This window comes from Poeciliopsis prolifica, unplaced genomic scaffold (assembly GCF_027474105.1).
Source record: "Poeciliopsis prolifica strain line A6 unplaced genomic scaffold, Auburn_PproV2 SCAFFOLD027, whole genome shotgun sequence".
NCBI lineage: Eukaryota > Metazoa > Chordata > Actinopteri > Cyprinodontiformes > Poeciliidae > Poeciliopsis > Poeciliopsis prolifica.
The window spans coordinates 4,853,934-4,872,177 of record NW_026562402.1 but is presented as its reverse complement, the minus strand read 5'-3'; the positions used below and the strand labels follow the sequence as shown (position 1 = coordinate 4,872,177).

Below are 18,244 nucleotides of genomic sequence, written 5' to 3'. Positions count from 1 at the left end.
TCTGTTACCGTTTTAGAAAACATTAACATGTTTCAGTTGAAATCATCTTGTCGACAAATCAAACGAGAACGAACCGCAGTGCCTTTCTCTGTTGACTTTATTTCCTTTAAAATACATTAAAATCTGCAGAAGTTTCAAGAAAGGTTTTGTGTATAAAGGAACAACTGCCTTATAAATCCCTCAGGAGCTGTGTGCATTTCAGAATGTTTCCAGAGTGTACACAACACTGACCTAATGTTTAATATTTGTGCAAAGTACAAGGTAAGCCAGTAGAATATCACATAAAGTAACAGAAAACCCAAGAGGAGGCGAGTTAGCTTGCAGACAGGAAACACGTTAAGCTGAAATTAAAAAGGTCAATTTTAAATAACGGGAGAACGACAAAGTAGATGAGTTTCAGCAATTCAGCAGAATCTGTCACTGAACAGCAGGAGTCACATGAGTGCAACACGATCCTGAGAAACACCGACGGGTTTTTCTTTTCTTTTTTTTGCCCATTTCCGGGTTAGTCAAAGTTGTTCTGTTGCAAATGAAAAGCCTGCGAGGGTAACAACTAAGCGATTTGAAAAACAGCCCTGCTTCCGCAGAACGTGACGGCTGACTGTGGAGACAGATTTTACCAAAAGCACCGAGACAACATGGGAGGAGACAGGAGAGCATGGAGAGAGCTGCCTCCCCAACCCACCTTAAAACTGCTCCTCACACTTTAATATCCCATTCAATTTAGTTCTCAAGCAAAATAAACGGGTTAATACACGAGTTAGATGATACCTGCCGTTTTTAGACGTCTTTAAATACAGAAAAAGAAGCAGAGGAGTATTCAAAAGCTGTCACTACACAGTTCAGAGTATGTGCTTACTAGCTTTGATATATTTATCTAGAATAATTTCTCCTTCTCCAGAAAATATACACATAGAAATATCTCAGTATTAACTAAAAGATACATGTATGTGTGTGACTTTCATTTGGAGAATTTGGGGGCTTATAATTGACTTTGAGAAATACAGGCTTGCATGATATCTAGGGGCGATCTGTAAATTCTAGCTGAATAACTGAATGTGATTCTGCACTAAACACAACATTTTGTAAAAACAGTTCAATTAACAGAGCTGTGTGTTTACACGGGCCTGGAACAACAACAAAAAAAGATCATTTAATACTCTGCAGTGTTCAGGAATAAAAACATAATTTTCTGACTGTGCAGCCGAGATAATTTCAACTAACTGAATTAACATGGTTATGTGTTGAAGCCCAAACGCAAGCCAGCAAATACAGTTTTATAAAACAGAAATTAAGGCCCAAATAAAGAAACCTAGAGAATACGAAACAAATCCATTCAGAACAGGGGGGAGTATTATGGTGACCTACTTTATAGATGCTTTACGTCATAATGAGATACTTTCTTTAAAAAAAAAAAAAAACTGTTAGCCAAACAAAATCAGAAAGAGGAACAATCTGAGATGTTTCTTTTTCTGTATTCTTTTATGTCTATGGTGAATTTATAGCTAAACATATAGCCTTACGTTCATAATTCTCCCTTTCTTTTTTTTTATTTTTTCAAATCTTGGTAAATTTTTCCCTTTGGCTGACATCGCCATATTTTTGACTCATCTCAGTAAGAGCAAATTAAGTCTGCCTGCTCTGGTGACGAAGCAGACCCAGGAGGAATGCTCGGCCTTTCCCTTCCCACCATGGACTCTGCAATGGACTCTCTATAGCAGAATGCAGCCACTCTTCCTGCCTCTTTTCTTGGCCTGCAGCGCCGCTCTGGTGGCCATCTCAAAAACATCCCTCACACCATCTTTTGTCTTGGCTGAGCATTCCAGGTAACCAGAGGCATTGATCCGGTTTGACATGTCCCTGCCCTCCTCCGTCTTTACCGGTTCCTGATTGGATAAAACATGAAGAAGAAAAACAAAACTTAATTCAGTCAAAGCAAAAAAAAGTCATAAGTTACTTGGTACACTGCAGTTACCAGTGTGGGTTTCAATTAGTATTTTTGAAACCATTTTTAGGGTGTTTTCACACCTGTTAAGTGCAAATGTGTTTCATGTTCAGCTGGTGCGGTTCACTTTCACACTGCACTGTGTCAAATGAACCTGCCCCTTTGAAAAGCCTTTTGCACCACTGAAGTAAACAACATGAAAACCTCTGAAGTAATCAAATATTGAGCTCGAGAAACCGATGATGCCATCTGACACTGAAGTATCCACGCTTTAGAGTCCAGCTTTAATTTCTTCAGAGACAGGCAGTTCAACGTGCTTTTAAAAAACAAAGATTTTAAAAACTGTTCATCTGAGTCACAGAGATGTGGAGCTATGATTTTTAGACTTTAATCTGGCTTCTCCCTACTTTCCAGTAGCGTACTCTACACCAGGCAAGCACATAGTGTAGCTATAAGAACCTTGACTCCACACTTCAACTCTGCACTATTTGTGTAGAGAGTCACAATTTTGCTCCTCTCTGTTCATGTGGTATATTCTTTTGTATGGAAACACTTCAGCAATCCATGACACATAGTGTGAAATGTTTTTGTTGCTGTGGTTCAAATGGAAATGTGACGTTTGAACCGTTCACATTAAATAGAACATATTTGAAATCTGGACAAGCAGAAGCTTTAAAAACTGAAAACTTCACCGACCTGTTTCATCTTGGCCAGCTCTCTGCGGGTGTGCTCATCGTTTCGCAGGTCTTTTTTATTTCCCACCAGGATTATGGGCACATTGGGGCAGAAATGCTTCACCTCTGGAGTCCATTTCTCGGGAATATTCTCTACGTGAGGAGAAAGGAGTGTTACGATTTACTTGGAGCGGAGAAATCCAGGAAACAAACGAGTATGAAGTCATACCTAAGCTGTCAGGGCTGTCGATGGAGAAGCACATGAGAATGACGTCTGTGTCTGGATATGAGAGCGGTCTGAGACGGTCGTAATCCTCCTGACCCGCAGTGTCCCACAGAGCCAGCTCCACCTGAGACAACACAACAAACACACAGCTGTCTTAAGCTTCGTCATACATTTCACAAAAACTAGTCCAAGCCTTGGGTTCAAAGACAGACCTTGGTTATTTAAATCAAGAAGAATGCCTCTTTAGGCTCTTTTAAATCAGACTTACTGTCTGGGACCTGGGTACTAAGTACACCTTGCGGTCAGAGAGCACAGATCCTCTGGATCTTCAGCATGACCTTCCAGTGTGTTCTGAGCGTCTGATCTGAGCGATATGTCAGTTACCTGAGTCAGTCCACCACAGTCAAGTAATCTGCGTTAAAGACGTTTAGGGCTGGTTGCTGCAGGGGTAACTTGATTTTCATTTTTTTATTATGATGTGCCTCTATTGCATGACCTCTTCTGCAGCCAGAGCTGCAGAAGGCTGTTAATCACCCACAGATTCAACACTAACGTTGATTCAACATGTCAATCACCAACCACTTTCATATTGTTTCAGTGTCAGGCTTCAACATGGATTCAACGTTTCTAACTCATGTCTCAACACTGATTCACCCAGATAGCACGTTCTGCTATCTGGGCTGGAACTGAAGCTTTGCAATAACTCATTTTAATTGTTCAAGCGCTCTCACTGAGCATGTTGGAGTTACTCAGTGACTATCGCTCCGATATTTCTATTTTAAAATCAAATTCTTCCTTTTCTGGCTGAAACGACGATTCCCTCTCGTGTTGGATACATGTGCCACTGGATACATTTAGCAGAATTGTATTTTTTGTGCCATTGCAACAAATGGCTACACATTTGTGATGTGTAGCCATTGCAACGAGGTGTTTTACAACTGGCAGCAGATGATAGACATTTCAAATAATACCTCAAATGCAACCCCAAATCAGATAAGTTGACAAATGGGCAGATGGTGCAGAGACCACGGAAGTTCAAACCATCTCTTCCATCCATTAAAATAGGGAATGTAGGATCTTTGGCAAACAAATTGGATGAACCCCAATCGCTAACAAGGATCCAGACAGTACACTGGATATGCGGTATTATATGTTTATATTATATATGATATCCCAGACTCCAACAGTTCTTTAAAGAGGAGTGGCTAAAGCAAAGGAGGTGAATTAGCAGAGACCACAGATTGTGTAATCCAGGACAGGATCCAGTGAAGAGTCGTCTCTGCAGCCCAGATGTTAAACTTTTATTCGTAAGGCTTCATCCATATTACTTGCTAGCTGAGTTTACCCATGTTACTTTGGCAACTACTAACACTCCACCATCAACTGGCAGCAACACTTCATGTGATTTCATCAGTTTACATGCTTTCAAGTTTGTACAAAACATCTCAATGTGTTTGTGGCAAAAGTTGATGATTTGAACCATGTCTCACTCTCTGCTACACTTCCAATGGTTCAACGGTTTGCTAGCCGCTCTAGAGAAAACTAAATGTTGAATTGGTTTCATGCAAGTGTCATGGATTCATAAATCCCCAAAACAAGACCTCCTCTTGGCAAATTAGCTCATAATCTTAATCCCTGCTCAGAATATACACCCCTTGTTCAGAACCAATCTGTAATGAAGAAGTGATGGAGTGAGAAGACAGCCACAGGAAGCTGAAGAAGAAGCCTTGGCAGGTTGTTTTAATGTTATAGATGGGGATGCATGGAGCCAACCACATGAACTGGACATAAGGGACATGGCTGGCTGTGTAACCGAACTGCTAAACAAGAAAAAAAGAAGAGCCTGCAGGGAGGGAAACGGGGAATTATTGAGGAGCATATTCAAGTTTCACTCAAGATTAGAGCCAGTAAAGAGAAAGAAGCAGGTCCAACAAAACGGTATCACAGATGTCAGGGATGAAGAAGATCGCAGGCTTCAAAACCAAGGCGGATCGGCTGGATGGAAGTCGGGACAGATCCAACGATCTGGACACCCATCTGTCCTCGATGACTATGGACCTGCTGTTGTTGATATCCCACATAATTAAGGTGCTAAAAATAATGAAGGTTGAAGGATTTATGCCTCATGTTGAAGCATAAATCCCTGAGTGTTAACCTGGACAAAAGACTGGATTGGAGATCCAACAATGAAGTCGTCCACAAGAAAGGACAAACAGTTACAACACCCTGTTTGCAGAAACGTGCACGCTATGAGCAGTAACAGCATTTCATTTCTCTTTGGGATGAATCAAGTATCTTTTGAATTGAAAATATACAAACACCGTCACACTTTATCAAATCGTCAGCTCACCTGTTTACCATCCACCTCGATGTCTGCCACGTAGTTCTCAAACACGGTGGGAACGTAGACCTCAGGGAACTGATCTTTGCTGAACACTATGAGCAGACATGTCTTCCCACAGGCTCCATCACCCACTATCACCAGTTTCTTTCTGATCGCAGCCATCTGGTAAGACAAGACAAACGTGATTGAGATGACCAAGTTCAGGATGGTTTGCAGCAAAGTGAAAATTTACAAGACAGATTAAAAATATAGAAAACGAATCAGTGTTGAGACGTGAGTTACAAACGAATCAGATGATTAGCAAATTGTTTTGTTTTAACATAAAGTGAACAGAAACTCTGTCTTGTTACATATGCAGTATGTAAGCAGTCAGATGTTTATTTATTCTTTAAATCTTATCAATAATTCTGCCCATTGAAATACCACTCATTTGGATCATCATTTTCAGATATCAGCAGTGTGTCTAAAATATTTGAACATGTCTGGAGAAACTATTGGTGCTCCAACTGACTGATGGGTGACTAAAAATGTTTTGTTTTTATTTTTGTTATTGTAGGTTGTAGTTTGAATATATAGTTTGGAGCCTTTCCAATATTGTGCACAGCCAGGATGTCGGTCCTTATTCTTAACAACATATTACAGAAATTAGATGGACACTTTTGCACAGAAGTGATTTTGAAGTAGGAGAAATCAATTAGAAATCTTCATTTATAGTCATATTGTTTGTACAACTATCATTATTTGAACAATAAAATTGCAACTACATGTAACCAACGATCAATAAAAAAATACTATTTTATTCTCTTTTTTTCCAAAGTAAATCATGATGATGGTTCTGAACATATTTCTAAAAATCAGATTTTTTTTTTTTACTTAAAACGGGCTCAGTCCAGTTTCTGAACGTGGAAACACAGGATGTTTTCCGGACTGAACTGAGTTGCTGTGTCTTACATGGACATGAAACGTGTTTTCACCCGGTGAAGTCATTTGGCGCAACAGAAAATGCCAAAATGCGCCATGAAGTGGCAGCTTGTCTTTGTCTCTATAGTGAAAGACAGCTGGGATTTGAACAAAAAGTTCAATCCGACCTGAATGTGACTGTGACGTTCAGGACTATTTCTGTGTTCTTTACGGAAGTGTCAGGCAATCACAAGAAGCTAACTGTTAGCATGTCAACTTTGGGTAGTTGTTCGGCCTTTTCCTGTAGTGAAAACAAACTCAGTTAAACGCGTCCGAGTTCAGCTGCTGTCCTGGTGTACAAAGCGCCCGAGTAGAGAGTGGTTCCGCTCAATAAAGTATGAGAAGTTCGGTGGTTTTAGGAGAGATACTTACCTTTCTGTAGTTTTCCTGTTAGACACAATAGTCCCGCCCTGGTGATGCGTCATCAAGTTCCTGCCCACAATTTAATCTTCCAGCCAATGGGACAGAGAGAAATCGTGACTGATAGGTAGACTGACCAACCAGAGACAAGGATCCTGATCATCAAGTTTTCCGTAAGCTCACAAAACTTTATTTTGTTTTATTTTACTTTATCCTATTCTATTTTTCACTCCCCAGAATTTCCATCTGCCTACTAATACAGGAGGTAATTTTTTTTACTGACCTTGAACAACAACTAAAAGTATTAAAGTTGCTGTACTGAGTTGGTAAATCACTGCTGGATTGTATTGGGATGCAAAAACATTGCACAAACCTGGTTGAATCAAGGGATTTATTCCAGTCTGACTGTTCTGAATGTAGACGTAGTTTGACTGTGTGCAGTAGAATTAGATTTCAACTGAACCTCACCAAGATTTAATTTGTATTTTTGAGTTTTTTGTGTTGCTCTCTTGGTTGACTCCCAGGCCAGTGATAAGAAATCCAACCCATTGATACATTAACACCTTTCTGTTAATCTCATGGCCGTGTCATGTGTTATTTCACTCAAAGTTTCACCATTCTCTCAAAATGAAGTCTTTAGGACACTTACGCACTGGTCACTTTTTTATTTAGCTTCTTTGAAGTAAGAGAAATCAATTAGAAATCTTCATTTATAGTCATGTTGTTTGTACAAGTATAATTATTTGAACAATAAAATTGCAACTACATGTAAGGATTGGTTCAATCCTATTATTAAGATGAAAAGTGGCATGGTTATTTAAGCTAAACTGAAAACCACAAGAACTGTTGTTGTCAGGAGCGGTGCTGGTGCCTATCTCCAGCTAACGTTCTGGGCTTCACATACACACACACACACACATTTTTGGACTGTGGAAGGAAGCTGGAGTACCTGGAGAGAACCCACACATGCACAGGGAGAACATTTAAACTCCATGCCGGGAATCAAACCCAGGACCGTCTTGCTGCAAGGCAACAGTGCTACCAACTGCACTACTGTACCAAAATAATTGTATCCCTAACAGAACAATTCTTACATTATTACATTATACTCATATTAGTGTTATGTATTATGTATTGTATGTACAAAATGTTACTCTCTTTGTACTTTTTCTTGCACATGTCCAATTGTTCAGTGTGTCTGTACTTTTTTGCACAACTTGCTCTTTGAGAAGGAGTTTAACAACAAAAGTCACGAGTGTTTGATCTATGACTTGCCCATAAATTTCCTGGTTCAATCAGAATTGACGTTGAGACAGTCCTCTTTGTGCTGTTTACATTTTGACACATTGAGACAAAGACAACACCTACCAAATGACTCAAAGTTGAGAGGCTGCAGACAGGATGTTCTCAGACGGAAGTAGCTTCTGAGCTCAGAATGTCACAAAGTGTCATCAGCAGGTTGCAACAGAGACACAGAGAAAATGGGAGAGCTACAGAGAGGCATAGCAGTGGATTTTCTTTGGCTGAATGCAGTCATCATCTGCAGGGTTTTATTGTGAGCTGTAGCTTGCAAAACTCGATGATAAACGGCAGGCAACTTCAGGTGCATTTAAAGGAGGTCAGAGGTATCCTAGTGCCACGACAAACCATTCAACTTGTTTACATCATCATTGTCTGCAGCCTAGACACACTGCAACCATGCCACCAGACACGGTTATCATCGTCTTGCATGACGAACTAATCAGCCATGCAAGATTTACCAATCAGTTAATCCCAAGCTCCCTTATGGTGAAATGCTTTAACAATTTTAACCAAGTATTTATGCTTGACGGGACCAATGGGCCTCAGCGTTGATAGCTACTAACAATGTTGGAGGCATCAAGGAGAGCGCTATAAATCAGTCATTGTTGGAGAGAAATGACGCCAGATGAGCCTTTAGTGATCATAGTGTAACCATATGGGCGGTATCTAGTCAAAACAGACCTATCCAATACTTTGTGAATGTTAGTGTCAATCCCACACCTTACATTTCGTTTGGTCTGAGTATGTTGTTTCTACTTAAATAACTTTGCAGTTATATTTTTCTTATGCTGTAAATGTCCCCCTACTGTACAGTCTCTTATTTATTTAATTTAATTTTTTTTACCCTTGTATTTATGGGACATTAGTGAATCTATTCTATTCTATTCTACCACATGTTAACTGAAGGACATCATCTTTTCCACATTCCCCTCAGTTTGTACTCCTGTACCACTAAAACAATCAAATGAAAGTAACAACAATATCAAGTATTGTTTGTCAGACTACTTCATTTCAAACATATTTTGCTCAGCAAATCAGAGGTTCTATGTCTAAATAGCATTTGAGGAGAACTTATAAAGTTTAGCAAAGTAGTAGAGTTCAACAGTGAAAGTGATAGTAACTCACTTTCTTCACTTTTAATGGAAGAAATTAAAATGGACATTTTTGCATTTTTTTCTGCAATGCATGATTGGAAGAAAGTTATGGATGATCAGTAGCAAGAAGTTATTTAAATTTGTGAGTTGTCTGAGAAAATAGGAAAAGAAATCATTGTTTCAAATATTATCCAAAGACTATAGACGGCAGTTTTGTTTTTTATTCTTTGCTGTCTCTTATTGAGAAAATATGCTTAAATAAACAAGTAATTCAGTAAAAGTTGGCCAGAAATACAATTTGAACAATATTATGAAACTGCTGGGAATATTCAAAGTTACAGAGTAATGGATTTGGGAGGATTATAAGCAAATTGATTAAAATGTATGGATTAAAGGATAAGGGAATAGCCCAGTTTAATTAGTGTTATTCCTCCATGGCTATTTCTTGAGGTAAATGTAGATATGAAACTTCTTAAAATAAAAATTATTGGAATTTAAATGAAATAGGGGTAAAGATACATGACTGTTATACAAAGCTTAAAAGGGTAGAGGAGGTTAGAGCAGACAGGGTGATGACATGCACAGATTCCAAAGCAGTTTTAGAAAGTTTTCAGGGAGAAGGAAATGATAGGAAAGATTTAGTATTAGAAACTCAGCAGAGTCTATTTAGATTATGCAGATTATACAGGGGCATTGATATTTAGTTCTGTTGGGTACCAGGACATGAAGGTGTAAAAGGCAATGAAAAGGCAGATAAATGAGCAAAAAGGGTTTCAGACGGGGCAATAACAATTACAATTCCTTTTGGGAAAGGGGAAGAGAAATCACTTATTAAGAGTGAAAAAATGGAAAAATAAGGTGGAATGAAGATAAGAAAGGAAGAAGATTATATAAAGAACAAAAGCCCATATTAATGAGAAATTAATGAGAGAAACAGAAGGGAAGAAATAATAATGATCAGGTAAAGAGTAGGTCATACTTGTTTAAATGACATTTTATATTTAATAGGAAGGAAAAAAATATAAATGTGAAGGATGTGGAGAGAAAGAAAATGTAGAACACTTATTGATGAACTGTAAAATATCTGAACCTGAAAGGGAGAAATTGAGAAGAATGTTTGGAAGGACAGCTCAAGAATGGAGTCTTAAAGGAATATTGGAAAATATTCCTTTAATAACTCCTGAATATAGCATCGGTTCTGATTTAGCTTTCCGTTTACGTTTGGAAACTCTTTATCTTCAGAATGCAAAATAAAAAAATAGAATTTGATTGATGTAAAGTAATGTTGCTACACATTCGTTTACAGTAGGTGGCGATATGCACCTTAAAGTTGCTTGCGATCCGCCATACTAGAAAAAAAAGAAGAAGAAGAAGTTGTTGGCCGGACCTCTGACGTTTTGTGCGTAGAATTCGCTACGTAATACGTTTTTGTATTAACCAATGAGCTTCGAGTTGAAGACTTACGCTGACAGACATTGGCTGGTTCGAAATGGACCGGTCTTTTTAAACGTTAACTTCTCAGCCCGACGGTTGCGTTTTAATACTGTGATACTGGGGAATAGAGCAACACGGTGAGTCCTCGGTACCGTGTGACAGAAAATAACTCCTCTTTATATAGTTTTGGAATATTCTTATCAGTTTGACGCTTGCTCCAGTGGTCCAGTTACAATTGGGCGGTACTTTGAGTTGTATTTTTTGAATATTGAGGACGTGTTACGTTTTGGGTTTTTTTTTTTTTTTTTTTTTTTTGCTAACATGTTTTGGTAACCGGGGGAGGGCAGAGAGGCTGTACATGTAGAGTTATCATGTTCTTGTTATTTATTAACTCGGTCTAATAATTTTCCTTTCAAAGCTGGTAAAGAGCTATTGAATTGAACTGTTTCGGAGTAGCTGTTGGAGAGACGTGACTATGGCCGACACAGACTCTGGGGAGACTTCTGGGCTCTACGACTTTGACGCCCCGTCTCATGTTGTGGACTTCAAGGAGCTTCTGGATGCAGAATCCGACGACCATTGGTTTGGTAAGTGTCTACGAAACTCCTGAATCCAGCATCGGTTCCAGTAGCTTATTGCTGATTTAGCTCTCCGTTTACGTTTGGAAACTCTTTGTTGCTTTGTTTCTATAATTCGCCTCTTCCTGTGTGAGGTGAAATGGGCGGTGGAGTTGCTAAATATTTTAAGCCCGACTTCTTTAAATTGGATCAAACTCTCCTATGCAGAGGGAAGGTTTTCAGATACGTGATTTCAGAAAAGTGGACGGATTCAAAATGGGTGAAAAGATATTGAAAATTTGTAGACAAACAATTAAAAATGCTAAACATTCTAACTAATGTGCAAGATCCATAATTTGTCAGCAGAATGGTGTGTGTATATATAAATATATACACACACACACACACATATATATATATATATATATATATATATATATATATATATATGTAATTTTGAGTACATGTGGTGTTGTCGAGGAGTGATGGCTTTAGAGCTGATAAGGGGGAGGGGGTTTTGTTAGGCCTGGCTGATTTTTCTTCAAGCAACAATTGTACGTTTTTAAGTGACTCGTTCTGTTTAGGAGAACCTGAGGAGAAAAAATATCAGTATAGGTTGTTTTTCTTTAGGATTAGAGCCAGAGAGGGGGAAAAATCTGACCTTAAAGCATATTAACTAACTTTCCTGAGGAACATGTGATTCAACTTTTTTATTACATTTTTTTCAGTGGTCCTAAACCTCCTCCATGTGTTGCAGAGATGACTTGATCCCATTTTCTTATAATTGTTCTTGATGATAATTATTTTGACAATGGAGAATTTTGTTGTCCATTTTGTGGTTTAGTTGGCTAAAAAATGCTACATTCTGCAGGTTTTATTTAAACACTTAAGCCTATTTATGTCTGCAAGCACTTGTGTCAGTGCAAACCTTCTTATTGAGGTATGATGATTTTTAGAATTAAGTAGATTGGATTGTTTCTATGTTATTATTGATGTAACAGATGTCTCGTAAATTAGACAACGAATCTCAAGAGATTTTTTTATGTATAAATGATTAATTTACAAAACATCAATAAAATTACAAATGAACAACTCATTCCCTTTTCTAAATAAGAAAATAAGCATTTTATTTCCTACATTCAATTCTATAGCATTTGTCTAGCATGTACTCTTGTAGGAAAGCATGCATCCACAGCTAAATACTTAAATAAACCATTTCTGCTCAACATCAATTTCAGTGTTGGACTGAGCTTGTGATTATGTTGATGATAACTGGATAGCACAAGGTGGGAGACTTTTACAGAATTTGAACCAAGTGAAGGTAAATCTGCCACACAAGGAATCATGGGTAGAAACGGTTTAGTGTTTTTTTGTTTTGTTTTGTTTTTCCTGTTTAGTTTTTTATTTTACGCATTAAATACTAAATGTCTTTTGGCATAGTTTTATTGCTGAGTGTGTTCTTTCAGAAAACAGTTGTATTTTAGAGGTATTTCCTAGTTAATAACTAATTTATTTCTAAAGTATTGATTTTCATCATTTATGTTTACTCTGATTAAATGTTGGAACCCTAATTTCTCTAGGTGCAGCGAAATCCTCCCCACTATATGGTGAGGTGATGTAAAAGCTGTCGCTAATACTTTATGTAAGAGGGTTTTTGTGTGTGTGTGGGTGTGGTGTGTGTGTGTGTGTGAGGCTTTACAAATCTTAACTCCTTCATTGTAACACTCTGGACTGTCCTGAACAGACAAACATGCTGATGGAGGAGGCCCTCAACTTGTCACCCCTGCAAGACCAGGCCAGCAGCAGATGGAGGCTGATCATTCTGGAGCTTATGGGGATAAAGTTGAGAAAGATGTGAAATCTGGTCAGTGCTTCTGTACGCTTGTCGTCAAGATTAGAATTGCGTCAGCAGTAATAAAAGATCTCTACAGGAACTTATGACTGATCGCTTTGTTTCAGGTCAAAGCCAAGCCAAATGCAACTCATCAAACATGATCAGCTCCAAGGAGGCCAAAAAATCAGGCCAGGCGAAGAGGGAGCCTGTCAAAGAGCATCGTGCACAGCCTTGCAGGTGCAGTTTGTTCAAGAGCTATTACTATTCCGTGTTGTGTATGTTGCATATAGCGTTAAAAATCTAAACTCTGATCTGCAATATATTTCAGGATTTCAAAACGTAAAGAGATGATCTGCAGTTCAGCTCCTCCTCCATTAAAGAGATCAAAAGGGTAAGAAAACTCCTGAAATTGTTACTTTCCTAAAATAAAAAATATTTTTAAAAAAATTTCATTTTACCAACAAACTTAATTTTTTTTTTTTCTTGGTGAGTTTTATTATTCTTAGTTTCTTTGACTCTTTCAATCCTTTAATCTGAATCGGAACCTCTCAGCTGCGCAAAATGTCTGGATGAACCTAGTGCTACCTTGGAGACATGGCTCCTCCTCAAGATTCTGCCTCACAGAGCAGCCCTCCCTCTCAGTCTAGTGGCAGGAATTAACAAACCCCTGGGGGAACGGTGCATTTTCTGCATTACACAAACTACTTTCTGCAAAGAGTAGTACAACTGACAGGAATGCTAATTATGTTTTGCTCTGGTATAAATGTGACAGTTGTTTTAGAAAGAACAGGAGTTTTTAAAGCGACAAATGCCCATATTTCAAGGCACTAAATGATAAAGTCAAATTACTTTGAAGTCATATTTGATAAATACAGCATTTTAAAATATATATATAAAAAAAAACATGAAGTTAACAGTTACTTGACTGGGCTATTAAAGGCACTATGTGCTTGGAAAACACAATATTGACCCTTTAAATAACAGGCTGAATATATGATGGTGGGTTTCTGTCAGCTGCATTTACTTTGTCCACACAGGCTGAGCAGCTCTGAAGAGCTGGAGATGGAACGCATCAGGAGCCTGCAGAGGGAAGTTGCTCTGCAACGCAGGAAAAACGAGGCCAGCTACAAAGCTGCTCTGGCTGGCAGTGAGTAAAGACGACTCTGCGCTGCAAAGGACAACAAGTGTTTGAGAAATTTCAACGGCCTCTCTTTTCAGATCCACCACCAAAGAAGATGTTGATGTCTACAACTGTGCCTAAAAACTTCCACTTCAACACAGAGTCCCGCATTAAAACACCCGCTTCATCAAATGCCTTGCAGAAGGTGGATTTTATCAATCAGCTGCGACAGCCCTCCTCCCCTGTGAGTGACCTCTCTCTCTCACACACACACACACACACTCACACGTCAACGTGTACACATCTGAGTGCTTCAGAACATCGTTCTGTTCTGAAGCAGGACATCCAGGTTAAGTAGTCCAGACCTGTCAGCTTATCACCTGAGATTGTTCTTTGATTGAAGTCAATACAAACTGACGACACACTTCAACTGAGTTGTTCTTTTTAAAGGCCAAGGCGAGGAAAGGAGCCACGGTGCCCAAACCGTTCAACCTGTCAGCAGGTCACAAGAACTGCAAGGAGGGGCCTGGTGCCTACGTTTCGATGGCTCAGCAGATAGAGCAGTTCCAGAAGAAGACCCCCACCCGCTACCACCTGCGCAGCCGCAAGACTCAAGAGAGAGGTGAAGAAGCAACTTGTGTCTGTAGTCTGAAGCTTGGAGCTGAGATGTTCCTGATGTTTTTATCTTAGTTGGAAACCTGCTCCTCACCCACTGTTCTCCAATATTGTTGGAGATGGAACCTGTTTCCATGCCAACACTGGAGCCATAGTCAAGAGTCATTAGTGGTTCACGTTTTGCACTTAGGATTATTTTTAGAAGGAAATGAATGATGGACAGAGTAGACCTGGGTGATATGACTGGTATAAAATCAGTGTTTCTTTTGTTTTTTTGATACAAAGTCAGATTTCTGATTTTTCATGCTTTCTTTTTCTTAAAAGAAATGATAAATGACAGAAAATATAATCAGAAATTGTCTTATTTCAAACATGCCTTCTGTGAGTTCAATGGATGGATGTTTTGGGAAAGTTTGAGCTTCGTCACGATCACAGCACACTGTAGTAATGGGAACTATGAAATGTACTGCCGATCATGCATAGCTGAAGCTTTGTCCCAAAATCTGAAGATCAAAAAGGCATCAGTTTGAGTCTGTGGCAAAATAATAAATCCAAGGATAATAAATCAAGTAGAATATTCAATCATTCTGAACCAGAACCATATGGTATTGTGGGGGTGTAGGCAGAGGGAAGGGTTTAGCTGCTCAACCTCTCAGAGCCATCTTAGCAAGGTGGATGGCGTCACTCACTCTTTGGTTAACTAGCAACATGTTGAGTTAATTTACACAGCAGCATTTTCAGGCTTCCCCAGTGGGCCTCATAATGTTTTCAAAATAAATTTTAAAAAATCATTGTGGTCTGAAAGATGAGAACATTTTCCTTGAGAGGAAACTGTTAAAACAGGAAAAGGTCACAAGAGTTTGGCAGTAATTCAGATATGCAAACCAAAAACTAGTCATTGGTTGACATGAAATCCTGCAATACATTTTTCCACAATCGCAACCAACTTTAGATGGAAATATGGTCATTTCTTGGGTTTTAAGTGTCTCTTGGACTTGTCTCAGGGCCGTCTCCGCTGAAGGGACAGCACCAGCACCTGCACCTCACCCAGCCTCACTCGCCCCAGCTGATGACCCGACAGAGAAGCCGCCAAACTTCTGTGAAGAGCAGTGCAGAGCTGGAGGCAGAAGAGCTGGAGAAACTTCAGAAGTAAGAACCTGTCTCTAAAGAGCTCATCATTAGAGCTGGAAGTTGTGTAAGGCGTCAAACTCCTCCCACAAGCTCACGAAAGACTTCTGTGTCGGATCGTCGTTTGTGTGTTAAGGTTTAAGATCAAAGCCCTGGAGCTAAACAAGAAGATTTTGGAAGGCCCCGAAGAGTTGAGGAAGCCAGCAGCGAAGGAGCCCACGGTACCTGAAGAATTTGAGCTGGAGATCGAGAAACGACTCCAGGAGAGACAGTTGAACAAGAAGTCGCAGGACGGGGAGAAGCCTCACAGTTTCAAAGCAAACCCCCTGCCCAAGAAGGTCCTGGATGGTGTTGTGGTGAGTCCCTCCAGAGGGTTAATCTGGAACAGTCTTACTTCAAACCATTATAAGCGTCTATAAAGAAGACATTCTCCTGTGGGCAGGGCTTACCTGAGAAGAAGGTAACATGTCCAACTGTACCGGAGTCTCCAGCATTTGCCCTGAAGAAGAGAGTCCGTATGGAGCGCAAGGTTGAGGAGGTAAGGAAGGGCTCCCTTTTCTGGGTCTCTTGTTACTCTGTCACTTCAGTTTGGTGACCTTGTTGTTGTGTTCAGGTAAAGCCACCCTCACCAGTCAAAGTCGTCTCCGTCCCCCACTTTGGGGTTCCCTTCCAGCCGCAGCTCCCTGAGAGCCACCAGGTGGAGGTGTGTCCCTTCTCATTCGAGCAGAGGGACAAGGAGAGACAGGCTCTTAAGGAGAAGAGGCTGGCAGAGTTGCAGAACGAAGAGGTGGGGTTTTGTTGATCCAGAACTGGAAATGTCACCCTTCAGAGTCCACACAGCTCATGGCGTGTCTGCACTGCTTCCAGGTGCCGCACTTCAAGGCCCAGCCACTGCCAGACTTCAACGCAGTGGTCCTCCCTGAGAAGAAGAAGCTGGAGCCCACCAAGCCCGAACCTTTCAGGCTCCACATCGACGAGCGAGGAGCAGGCAGGCTCAGGCAGTGGGAGCAGATGGTAGGACAGACCGCCTCCAGCTCACTGTGCCTGGGACTCGTGGCAGAGTCCTTCTTGCTGACTGACTTTCCAATGTCCTGCAGGTGAAGGAGGAGCAGAAGCAGCAGGAGGAGGCGGCTACATTCAAAGCCAGGCCCAACACAGTCACTCACAAAGAACCGTTTCGACCCAAGAAGGAGAACCGAACATCAGTGGGTAAGATTAGAAACCAGCCTGTAGTGAAATGATGACGACTCTGCCTTGTAGTTCAGCTCCTGACGTGGCATTACTTAACTGCCTACAAGAGGTCCTATTGCTAAATTATCAGGTTCTGTAGAAAATGACCAAGAACAACAATGTTCTCCGACTCCTTGTTCACACAGCTGGGTCTCCGAGTGTCTCCACCACATCATTTAAAATGTTGTGCACACGGGATCTGTTTCAGAAGTTTTCCTCTACATGTATAATTAAATTGCATCTCTGCTGACTTGCCAGCATAATTCTGGGCATCTTCTGAGATAACATTGATTCTTCTGCAGCCCTGGAGCCCTTCCAGTTGGCCACAGAGCGCAGAGCCCAAGAGTGGCAGGAGTACGAGCGTCTGATTGGTGAAAAAGAGATGCTGAGGGCGCGCATGGAGGCAGAGCAGAGGCTGGAGGAAGAGCAGAGAGAGAGGGAGGAGATTGCAAGGCTGCGACAAGAACAGGTGAGCTCCTGTCTGAGCTGCTCTTTGGCTGCCTGACTTGGGTCTGGGCTTCTGGAGGGGAGGGGCATATTTTGTGACACATCCAGCTGTATGTTGACTCAAACTGGGAAGTTTTTAAATTAAGACTTTTACAAACATTTACAAAATGGGCTCCAGTTCATTCGCTGTCATTGATGATTCTGTTCTACTTAAGAACAGAAACTGGAGTTAACATAAGTGCATCAAAATGCAATATGCTGATCCCCCCTCATTAGGAGAGATCTCTGTCATGCTACAAATTGATCTATTTCTAACCATGTGAAGCATTGAAGATTAAATCTGCTTTAGAACCACTTTACCACGTGACATTTCCTCCTGCTTCCAGGTCCACAAGGCTCAGCCCATCAGACACTATAAACCTGTCACCGTGAAGAAGAGTGACGCTGTTCTCACAATCCCCGAGTCGCCAAACTTCTCCAAACGCTTCCGGTAACAAGCAGCAAGATCCCTTTTTATGGCAACGGCCTTTGCAAATATGTCTTCAGTTTTTAACTGTTGCAATGGCTGAAACCTGTTTCTGTTTATAGTTCTACTTGAGCTCTGCTCCAGCTGTTGCTTTAACTATTCTCTTATGACTTGCTAGTGAGTTTCTTTGCAAATCTGTAATTTGTTTTGGAGAGTTTTTTTTTTGTCTGTTTTTAGGTTTTTGAAAAGTGAGCATAAACTTCCACATATATTGCATTTCTGTAATAAAACTTTTATTTGAAATCCTAGCCTGTGTCACTAAATCCGTAATACAAAACCTGCAAAAATGATTTGGCGTTCCATCTCAACGTTGCTGTTCTTGTGTGGTTTCTCAAAATTATGCAAATGACTATGCACTAAACCCTTGACTGTAATTCAGCCTTTACTCTCCTCAGGCTCAAAACAAACAGGGTCAAGTGCAATTTAGCATCAAAAAATGTTATTGTCC

At 40.2% G+C, this 18,244-nt stretch overlaps 2 protein-coding genes across 2 annotated transcripts; one reads left to right on the top strand and one right to left on the bottom strand.

The window, feature by feature from the left end:
- Positions 1-79: 79 nt before the first annotated feature.
- On the bottom strand, positions 80-6,582 carry LOC129371678 (rho-related GTP-binding protein RhoA-C). The gene is made up of 5 exons (XM_055048397.1): positions 6,522-6,582; positions 5,196-5,351; positions 2,849-2,969; positions 2,642-2,772; positions 80-1,886 (listed from the first exon to the last, which is right to left on the bottom strand). Exons 2-5 carry the CDS (start codon positions 5,349-5,351, stop codon positions 1,713-1,715), a joined length of 582 nt encoding a protein of 193 aa, XP_054904372.1. The 5' UTR covers positions 6,522-6,582; the 3' UTR covers positions 80-1,712.
- A 3,803-nt stretch (positions 6,583-10,385) lies between these two features.
- On the top strand, positions 10,386-18,086 carry tpx2 (TPX2 microtubule nucleation factor). Its single transcript, XM_055048723.1, has 16 exons — positions 10,386-10,476; positions 10,758-10,926; positions 12,641-12,760; positions 12,856-12,967; positions 13,059-13,121; positions 13,768-13,877; positions 13,949-14,094; positions 14,301-14,472; positions 15,470-15,614; positions 15,730-15,949; positions 16,036-16,131; positions 16,207-16,380; positions 16,461-16,607; positions 16,691-16,802; positions 17,126-17,292; positions 17,657-18,086. Exons 2-16 carry the CDS (start codon positions 10,815-10,817, stop codon positions 17,762-17,764), a joined length of 2,004 nt encoding a protein of 667 aa, XP_054904698.1. The 5' UTR covers positions 10,386-10,476; positions 10,758-10,814; the 3' UTR covers positions 17,765-18,086.
- The last annotated feature ends 158 nt before the right edge of the window (positions 18,087-18,244 follow it).